Source organism: Nicotiana tabacum, chromosome 6, assembly GCF_000715075.1.
Source record: "Nicotiana tabacum cultivar K326 chromosome 6, ASM71507v2, whole genome shotgun sequence".
Lineage (NCBI taxonomy): Eukaryota > Viridiplantae > Streptophyta > Magnoliopsida > Solanales > Solanaceae > Nicotiana > Nicotiana tabacum.
The window spans coordinates 150,096,552-150,107,105 of record NC_134085.1 but is presented as its reverse complement, the minus strand read 5'-3'; the positions used below and the strand labels follow the sequence as shown (position 1 = coordinate 150,107,105).

At 35.0% G+C, this 10,554-nt stretch overlaps 1 protein-coding gene across 1 annotated transcript; it reads left to right on the top strand.

Moving 5' to 3' along the window:
- The first annotated feature begins 3,387 nt into the window (after nt 1-3,387).
- Nucleotides 3,388-8,557, top strand: LOC107764928 (NAC domain-containing protein 62-like). The gene is made up of 6 exons (XM_016583510.2): nt 3,388-4,007; nt 4,879-5,159; nt 6,622-6,927; nt 7,063-7,434; nt 7,537-8,001; nt 8,100-8,557. Exons 1-6 carry the CDS (start codon nt 3,785-3,787, stop codon nt 8,373-8,375), a joined length of 1,923 nt encoding a protein of 640 aa, XP_016438996.2. The 5' UTR covers nt 3,388-3,784; the 3' UTR covers nt 8,376-8,557.
- Nucleotides 8,558-10,554: the final 1,997 nt, after the last annotated feature.

Here is a 10,554-nt window from a genome sequence, read left to right as displayed (position 1 = left end):
ATGCGAATTTAAATTAATTAGTACTCTAATATTGATAGTCGTGCTGCTTATACCACATACCACGTCAAGAACCTAAAAAAACAAGTTGGATGGGCATGGAATTAACGTCCAACACACAAAATAAAAAAAAATTTCGGTGTCGCGTTATATAATTCAGGTTTTTTCTATTCTATGCCATTTTGGGCACATGATATATAGGTGGGTAAATTTGGGAATGAAAGCATTTGATCTTAATAACTATTTAAACCATATTACTCCTTAAACATTAAATATTACCTAATCTTAATTGGAGTTTACAACAATAAGTTAGTCCATTATCAAAAGAACAAAGTTCATCGTTATACACAATATTAAAAAGAAAATTATTTTGAAAAAGCAAATACAACATGCGTGAATAATGAACCAGAAAAAACATGTCGCGCGGAAAAAAAAACTAGAAAAGCAAATTAAGTTACAAAAAACAAAAAGATGGTTAGATGGATACCCAAATCATGAACTAAAAACAGAGATATTAAAAAGCCAAAGTACTCCAGAAAAAGAACAAAAAACACCCAAAAAAAGAAAGAAAAGAAGAAGATGAAAGCTAGAAACACAGAGAGAAAAAGAGCTAAAAGATAAATCAGCAAACAATTATTCGTGTCCGTTAATTGATTCAGACTAAACCAAGGAAATCCACACGCAACCAAAAGAAAAAAAAAAGTAAAAAAAGGAAGAAGAAAATTTTATGTTGGCTATGATTATTGGCGACGACTACTTTGGTTAGTATATTAGGTGCGCATTTACGTCTTTATCAGGATGCAAGTTTAAGTGGCCATGAAGCCGTTTTGTTACTTGAACAGAGGGCCGTCTCAGACCAGTGAAGATCGGAATTGAGCTGCTTAAGATTCCAATTCAAGTAAGGAAGATTGTCATTAGTCTAGGTATTCTAAATATAAAATACCATTAGCGCCCAAGCTAACCATCTCGACTGATCGATCGGAATGAAACCGATTAATATGGAACTGCTAAAGATGAAAAAAACGCAAGGAACGAAGTCGTGAGAAAGTCCCGTGACATCCAAGTTTTACTTTCGAAATGAAAGATTGAGTGCGCATTTACGCCTTCGAAGATAACTGCTTCCATGTCTTTTTATCTTTTTAATAAATTATGAATCCTTACTGTTAATTGGAACTCTTATTTTAAAACGTCTAATTATAGAATAACTCTCCAAACGGTCGTTTGCTCGTTTTAAAACAGAACGTGCAAATCGTAAAACATAGGGTGCAGTCCTTACTTTTTTTCTTTGTGAAACCACCGGTTGTTGTCGTTGCCATAAAAATGTTTTGACATGATTTTTTGCTATAGAAAACAGTTTTAAGCCAGAAAAACCTTGGGCTAAACCAAATCGTTTTAAAACCAACTACTCGTTGGATTCTCAGAAAAAAGAACAATAAATTTACCTCTTCTATAAATATATTATATTATGGATCTTCATTTAATACTCTATTATTAATAAATAGCAGCTTACACAGCAATTTGTTTTTTTTTTTTATAAATAGAAGAGATTCCAATTCATATGTACATTAATTTGAAGATGTATAATATAACAATCTCTCTATACATGTCTCGAGTTTATTTTATTTTATAACAATCTCGTACTATGTCTTTATGCCACATCGATTAAGACAAGGAATAATTGCTTATTTTCTCAAATTTATCACAACAGTCAGCAAGCATTGAGAGGTGTGTTTGTGATAGAAAACGAACACTAGAAATTTCCTATTTTGAAGAAAATATAAAAAATAAAACATAAAATATAAATAAAAATCCAAGTTGAGATTATAAATTGTTTCCTTGTGTGAACGCGCTATATCTTAGAGCCCATTTGGAAATAAGAAAGTTTTTCCTTTGTTTCAAAAAAATTTCACATTTTTTCAAAATTAGCGTTTGTTCATAAAAATTTCAATTTTCACTTGAAAATGCATTTTGGAAATTTTTGAAAATTTTAAAAACTCCAAAAAGTTATTTTTCAAAATTTTCATTCAAATCACTCATAAAACTTCAAAAACAACCCAAAATTATATTCATGTCCAAACACAACTCTAAATTTCAAATACTGTTTTCACTTAAAAAAAATTTCCCTCTATTTTGGAATTTTAAAATTCTTATGTCCAAATGCCCACTTCGTGCCCGTTTGGACATAAAATTTGATGGAAGGTTTTTTTAAATTTACTTTTTTTCGAAATCAGTGTTTGTTCATAAAATTTTCAATATTCACTTGAAAATGCATTTTGGAAATTTTTGAAAATTTGAAAAACTGCAAAAAAGCTCTTTTTCAAAATTTTCACTCAAATCACTCACAAAACTTCAAAAACAATCCAAACTATAATTTATGTTCAAACACAACTCCAAATTTCAAATACCATTTTCACCTGAAAAATCTTTTCACCGTTTTTTCGAATTTTACCAGTCTTATGTCCATACGCCTACTTAGTATCAAATGGAATTAAGTGGATCACAACTTTTCTAAACAAGCCAAGTGGAGTTAGAGCCATTGTTTCTGTCTTTCTTTTCCTCTTACAATGTTTTTCCCTTTTGCAATTTTTTTTTTACAAAATTCTATTTAAATTTTCTGTTTTGATAAAAATGACACATTTTATATTATAGAAATTTTTTAGATTTAAGTTTTCCATTTTACCTTATAACAATCAAATATTACGGTATGTGAAGATCATAAAAGCTTTATAAGATACTCCTCCGTCTCAAATTATCTGTTATTTTTTTTTACACGTCTCTTAAGAAATATTAATTAGGGGGAGGATTGGATTATTTTACGTTTATTTATGTCTTAAGATATAATATCTATTCATTGAATATTTACTTTATTTTTTTATTATCTCTATCTTCAAGAACAATTATTATCAAGGATAAAATGAGAAAATATAATTTATTTTGTCTTAAACTTTTAAAATGACAAATAATTTGAGATAACTATTTTTAAAAAATATAATATTTTTTAAAAATACGATATATAATATGAGACGGAGGAGTGATACTTTTAGCGGGTGTTAAGTTCTTAAATTTCATACAATAAAAATTACTTTTAAAATAAAAAAGAAGACGAAGATGTGAAAATTAGTAACAGCAGCAAAAAGAGTTGGTCCTGGAAGCTTCTTTTTCTTTACTCTCGTCAAAACATTCTCAATGGATTTGGTCAGGGAATTATCTGTTTTAATATGTTTAATTAAGTTCGATGAATATGTGGTACGTCATTGTGGTTGGTTTGTGCGAAGACGATTTATCCTTCGACGTGTCAGGTTCTCATTCGCTGTATGACTTTCTGCAGCTTAACCTTCCTAGCTACGTTTCGCCAATTTCCTTATATACCCTCCACCGCTTTACTCTTTCTAGCCTCTCAACCATGGAGAAAACCGAAATTTCACTTAACACAATGGCAGTTTTGAAATTAGAATCAAAACCATGTCTTAACAATTTTACGCGGTATATACACAGAATGTCAAACGCGGCACTCGCTCTTCCAAATCAGCAATTTTAGCTGGTATAGACAAATTGAAGTTAATTCAGCTCACTTTCTGAGATGTTTCCAATGGAGATTTTTTTCCTTCTTATGAAAACTTAACCATAGCCACTTCACTTCAGAATCTCCTCTCTAAAAATTTTCTAGATCTTGCTTGATTACTTTTACTTTTTTACTCTTTATAATTATATATTTCATCAGTTCATCTACTTTTTGCTTTTTTCACTTTTTTGCCCATCTCAACTTTGCAAAAACTTGGTGCTGTAAATGATGGCCGTACTTCCTGGAGATAACGTGATCTCCGTACTTCCGGTGGATAAACAGATGGGTATACCGCCGTTAAATACTCTGCCGGTAGGATACCGTTTCCGGCCGACAGATGAGGAGCTAGTGAATCATTATTTGCGGTTGAAGATCAACGGTGCTGATAGTGAAGTCAGCGTTATTCGAGAAGTTGATATCTGTAAACTCGAACCTTGGGACTTGCCTGGTTTGTTTCCCTGCTTATCTTAATTAATTAATTAATTTAATTTTTTTGCGTGTTTTGCCCCAATTTGGAGTTGTGTTGAACCCTGAACCCTAATATTTTTGGTTATATCTTGCCGGGAAATCCGTTGCTGTGAGTAGTCTCGGCTTTCATTTACTAGAAAGGCTGATGCTTGGCCTCAAAAATTACTTAGCCTTGAAGCTTGATATCTAATTGATTCTTATTTTTTGGCTTCGTTAAGCTTTTCGAGTTTATTTTCACAGAACCCGCTAGCACATAAGGTAGTGAAACACATTTATATTTAAGTTAGATATATACTGATACAGTTGGGGTGGGGTTAAATCTTGAGACCTATTTTTCTCATTTTCAAGGATAAGATTGGAGTACTTGGGCGAATAACCCGTTGCCCAACTAGAGTAAGTCATATGGTTAGGCAAATGTACTTTCCAGTAAGAAAAAGAAAATGAGAAAAAGATTGCGGAACTATTCCACTGAGAATTGATTTCCACAGTAGGAAGGACTGTACTGGTTAGCCTTGGCACTCCGTTGTTCTACAACTCAAAATTTGGTGCTAGCTGTTATTGTAGAATGAACGAAGATGGATGAGAGATTAAAATATTCTTTGTTTTCATTCTGCTGATTATTGACAGCCTCCATATTATATGCTTAGACAGTTTCTTCGCTGAATTTCGATTTGGTGTTTAGATCATCCCTGAAACACTTACCTCCCTTGACAACCCTAACACATATACCCACTTTTGTCTGTGTCTTTTTTGGTCGTATCTGTCACAGGCCAGATCCCAAAACAACACATTCTTTTGGAAAGATGAAGTAAACATTTTGAAAGAAAATAATGGTGTGGATTGTTTTGCAGATATGTCTGTGGTAGAGTCAAATGACAATGAGTGGTTCTTCTTCTGCCCAAAGGATCGGAAGTACCAAAATGGGCAGCGATTGAACCGAGCAACAGAACGAGGCTACTGGAAAGCTACGGGTAAAGATAGGAACATTGTTACTAAGAAGGGTGCAAAAATTGGGATGAAGAAGACCTTGGTATACTACATTGGCCGAGCTCCTGAAGGCAAGAGGACTCATTGGGTGATTCATGAATATCGTGCAACTGACAAGTCATTGGATGGATCACACCCTGGCCAGGTCTGCACATCCTTGATTATCTTGTGTCTTGAATTTGTATTGCTGTTTTTGCTCACTTTGATCAGATTCTACAATGTAATTATATACATAAAATTTTAAACATAAAGCATGCCTTAAGCTGCATATCATATAATTTAACCATATATGACTGGTTAGTTTTATCCTATTTGGTTAGTATCATCTGTATTTCAAAATATTGGATATACTTGCAATTGTTTATGACGGTGGTGTTCGGACCAGCTTGTGCACACCTCGACTATTCCACCAGTGCCTGCAACTTCCCCCAAACGTAGGTACCGCGTAACTCTGCCCACCAAAGCTTAGGCAGATGGAAAGTAATGACCGAGTGTTTTTTGCCTCCGTTGGGTTTTGAACTTGAGAACTCATGGTTCTCCTGCCATTTCATAACCACTAGGCCACGCCGTTGAGTGTTGTGCTTGCAAATTTTCTAGCTATGGTAATCCATTTTCATGAGATTATATAATTACCTCACAAGGTAAAATTGTTTTATCCTCCTGAGTTCGATCCTCTCTTGTCCTATCTTATTGTTTCATTTGGCAGTTGGATCGGGCCATAGGGATTCTTTCTTGGGGGAGAGGGAGGGAAGGTGGTGCTAGTGGTTTGGAAGGTGAACATTTTGTAGATCTAGTTTCCGAGAGAAAGAAATTGTACAATCCTAGACACTTTCAAATTTTTTAATATGCATGTCAAGCACCAATTCAAACATCCTGATGTTGGTGGGATACCTGTGGCATCATCTGCAAGTACAGTGGTGAACCAATTGATTTGAATTTCGAACTTTGACTACAAGGGATATGAGATTTATGATATTATATTTTACTGTTAACAAGCTAAATATTTTTAATATAAACTTTTCTTGAAATGGCGTAATATAAACTTTTTGTTAATGCATTGGTTGCTTTGGTGTATATCATCTTCATGCCACATGAACTATAACTTTTGAATTGCTATTTGTTGTGGTAGCATATTGAATTACTTGTAGCGAACTTGAAGATCCTCTGTTACATTACATCCACGCAAGGATTTTCTTGAGGCTCTGGATGCCAATAACAGCCTAACCAGATGTTGCTTTTTGTTAGCTTTGTTCATTAGAAGACATTATGTAGATGTTCAGATGACTTCTTTTGTAAGAAAAGATTTAGAACTTTTTACTTCTTTCCTAATTTGATAGACTCGTTAAGTGAACGTACGTGTAGTGGCAGCGTTTTTCTGAGATACAGTCAACTGCTCTCACAATGAACATACCGCTGATTGTTTAGTGTATTTAGATATCCAATTCTATGAGTCTGGATCCGAAGCATCTACGTATCAAAGAAAATAGAAAAAACTCTGGATATGATGCATACTTCTCAATTGAATCAGGAATACACATTTCTTTTGTTATTTGTGATAATGCAATGAAAATTAGCTCATACCAGGAAATGTGATTTGCCTGGTGCAGGGTGCTTTTGTGCTTTGTCGCCTGTTCAAGAAGAATGATTTGAAGCAGGATGAGCATGTTGAGAGTTCCAATTTAGATGATGCTGAACTGAGTGCTACAGTTGCCAAATCACCTACTGAAGGTGATTTATCAGAGGCAGCCACTCCATTAGCAGTCATACAAGCTTTAAGTGATAGTGATAAAAGCTATGCTGCAAAGCTTCCCAAGGGCGAGATGTATGGCAAACAATTACCCATTGAGAGCCACAGCAACAGCTGTATTGCTGATGATACAGAAGATCAAATGTTGGACATAACATCCATACCGGTAAGTAAAACTACATTGGGATTCTACTTTTGCTTGAATAACAAGGTTTCTATAGTGGATTAATTTGGTTGAAGTGGTAACGACTCAAAAAGGAATTGCTTAAAGTGATAATTTTCATTTCTGCTTCATGTTTAGCCGGATATGGAGCTAGAGAAAGCGTTGGGAAATTTTTGTGACCCGTCAATGCAGCCTCTAGATTGGAAGATCTTCTCCCCGTTGCACTCACAGTTACAGGTGGAACTTGGATCTTCTTATCTGCAAACCCCCATGAATAATGGGATCGGTGCTTATCAAAAAGATGTCCAGTTTCAGTATGGAACAAATGCTTTTGATATCAATGAATTTTTGGACTCAGTAATTATCAACTCAGATGAGTTTTCATGCGAAGATTCTGGACAAGAATTGGCATCGCATCGTGTTGTCGCACAATTTTGCGGTGTACCTTGTGCGCCAATTAAGGACTCTGGATCATGTAGTGAGTCAGAAGCAGAAGTTACCCAAAGGCTGGTAAGTGCAACCCTGTGGACATCAGTTACACCATGCCATTTTTCCCCCAGAAAAGTTCTTAGGTAGCTGATCTTATGTTGTTTTTCCTTTTGTTTGTCCAAGGTTGAGCCAGACTTCTTTGAGCCTGAGGTGTTGGGCAATTTTGATCGAGAGACTGCAGTTAAAAGAGAGGTTAACTCCATTGGGGCCACAGTGCAAGAGGCTCGTGGAAGTGCACCTTATGTTAGCCATGATCATGCTATGGGGAATCTTGATTTCTTTGAACATTCCTACCCTGGACAGAATATTTACCCTGCTGGTTATAGTGCAATTCAGGTCCCAAACTTCCCAAGCGTAGAACAATCTGGTGGTTACAGCAATGTAGTAAGCAGTGATTCTGGATCCGGAACTGGAATAAAACTCAGGCCTAGGCAAATGCAGAATCAGTCTGATGACAGGCAGTTTAGAACGCAAGGAACTGCAAACAGAAGAATACGTTTGCAAGTGAAACTTCAAGTTGGATCAGTTGAGCCTCGCAGCCATACTGATTCTAGTCAGGGGCCAGAAAGTCATCAAGCAGTAACTGAGGTAAGCCTCTCCAGTCCCCTTTTCCTGTTCTTTCTTAAATTTAGAGAAGTCTTTTCCCTCTTAGACACTAAAACACATACTTATGCCGGATTGTGCAGGCTGAAAAAGCCTCGGATGAACATAGTTCTTCCACCAGTGATGAGACACGAGATACAACTTGTGGAGAAAATGGAGTTAGTGGAGAAGCTGATGACCTGAGCACACCAGTGAAAGATGCATATGATTCTCCAGTTCAAGACACTGTTGATGTGTCCTTGAAGACCACTACAAAGCCCTCAAGTTCATCACGTCTGTACATGTCCATGGTTCTTGTAGTTGTAAGTCTGCTTGTGGTCTTCGTTGGTGTCTGGGAATGCTTTGGAGTGCGAGTATAGTGCGCGTCAGCTACCTAACTTGTATTTATAGATTCCAAGTATATGCTGGGTCTGTGTTCAGAGTAGCATGAACAGGCCTTTCCTGTTTGTTGAATTTACCTCATATGTTTATTGCAGCAGGAACTTGAGTTGAGACATTAGAGATTGCTGGTATATATTTTTAAGAGCTTGCTCGTTTTGTACATGTTTCTTTTAGAGTAGGACCTTACCGTTGATTTCCCTTCAGCAGATTTTAGACGAAACTTTTAATTTGCGATTTTATGTTCACCCTATATGGGAAAGTATGGCACGTTGTCCTCACGGGCTATATTGAAGAGAAGTGGTAACTATGTATTAGCAAGATCTATATCTAATTTACCGTTAATTTCTTCAAGATTTTTAAAACTTCAAGGATGCGTTAGCAACCGTTAGCCTAAGTAGGGGTGGGTATATATGGGGTAAAACCGATAACCCGAACCGTTAATTCTTTATTGGGTTATCGGTATTGGGTTATTGGGTTAACGGTTCGGTAATGGGTTAAATTTTTTTTATTGGGTTATCGGTTCGGGCTCGGTTTGCATTTTTGTTATTGGGTAAAAATCGATAACCCAATAAGAATGATATAATTTACTAATTTACCCTTAAGTATATACTAGGGTTATTTATTTTCCTAATTCCCTCTTTACTCTTCAGTCTTCAGTCGTTTGTCTCTCAGTTCTCATTCTTGTTTCCGTCGCAGCCCCCAAGAGTCAAGACGCAAGACTCACCACCAGTTCTCCGCCAGACATCAGTAGATACTGCACAGAAGTGGGAGCGTGCTTTTGTTAAGAAACAACAAAAGTTGGCAGTTTACACGTTCTGGCAGTTTGATTTCTTTGTTTTATATATTGCAAAATATTTTAGTTGTTTTATCTTATCGGGTAAACCGATAACTGAACCGATAACGATATATAACCGATAACCGATAACCAATATCTTATCGGTTTGGTTATCGAGTTATGATATTTGTAAACCGATAATCGATAGGCAAAACCGATAATGTTCAAAACCGAACCGACCGATGCCCACCCTAAGCCTAAGTGAAGATTCTTACTTAGATGAATGAAAAAGACAATACAAGATGATAGAAACTCCATTGAGCAAATAACGCGCTTTGTTTATTACTACGTATTAACATGAACAAGACGTCATTTACAAATTTTAACAAGGAATGGATAAACCAGACTTAGTAAGAATGTTTTATGGTATGTAAATCAAGAAAAAACATCTTACAAATCACATGTTTCCGAACTGTGAATGTGAAAGAAAACCGAGGTTCAGAACAAGCATTGGTGCTTGAGGCCCTTTAATTGAGACATTGATATTTCAGTGTATTTAAGCTTGGAAAAAACAATTACTATTATAAGACTTTGAAACAAGTCCCTCTACAAACATTTTCTGCTTTATAATTGTAATCTAGTTTTATTAAAACAAATGGAGATACAGAAACCCCAGAGCCATTAATATCACAGTATTATTAAGATATATTAACTTGGTCCATTCTATTTTTACGATACTGAGCTTAGAAAGCTAATACTACTTAACAATTGGCATTTGAATCAATAATTGCCATTAGGAGTGTACAAGGTCGGGTTGGTTCGGATTTTACAATTACCAAACCAAATCAATTATGTCGGGTTATTAAATCTAAAGATCAACCCAACCCAATAAAACTCGGGTTTTGTACTCTCGGGTTTTCGAGTTTTCCGGGGTTTTCCCCCCGGTAAAATCTTCATAGAACAAACCATATAAATTGTGCTCAAAATATTTCTTTAATCCTAGTAAGATACAACTATATAATATATATTTTCAAGAAAATAATACAAAATATGAGATGTGTCATGGCATTATCCTAAAATATTCAACAATAAAAACAATAAAATTATGTAATATAAATATTGCTAATTAAAAAGCCATAATAAAAATAAACATAATCTAAAAGTACTAAGTCATGCTAAAATAAGTAGACTAATAAGGGAGTATTAATTACATGACTAAACGCTAAAGAAAAAATAAAAATAGGTTATGCATTTTTATCTAAATTATTGTAAAACAAAAAATAGATATTCAATACATTTCCGTTCGTAGTATTGAATTGAATAATAGTAATTGTTTTTTCCAAGCTTAAATACACTGAAATATCGGTTTGATTAAAACAAAA

Excerpts from the sequence above, each read along its gene's own strand:
- LOC107764928 (XM_016583510.2), top strand. The coding sequence starts at position 3,785 with ATGATGGCCGTACTTCCTGGAGATAACGTGATCTCCGTACTTCCGGTG. Across the intron at positions 4,008-4,878 it reads CGAACCTTGGGACTTGCCTG|ATATGTCTGTGGTAGAGTCA; the intron begins GTTTGTTTCCCT and ends ATTGTTTTGCAG. Across the intron at positions 7,435-7,536 it reads CAGAAGTTACCCAAAGGCTG|GTTGAGCCAGACTTCTTTGA; the intron begins GTAAGTGCAACC and ends TGTTTGTCCAAG.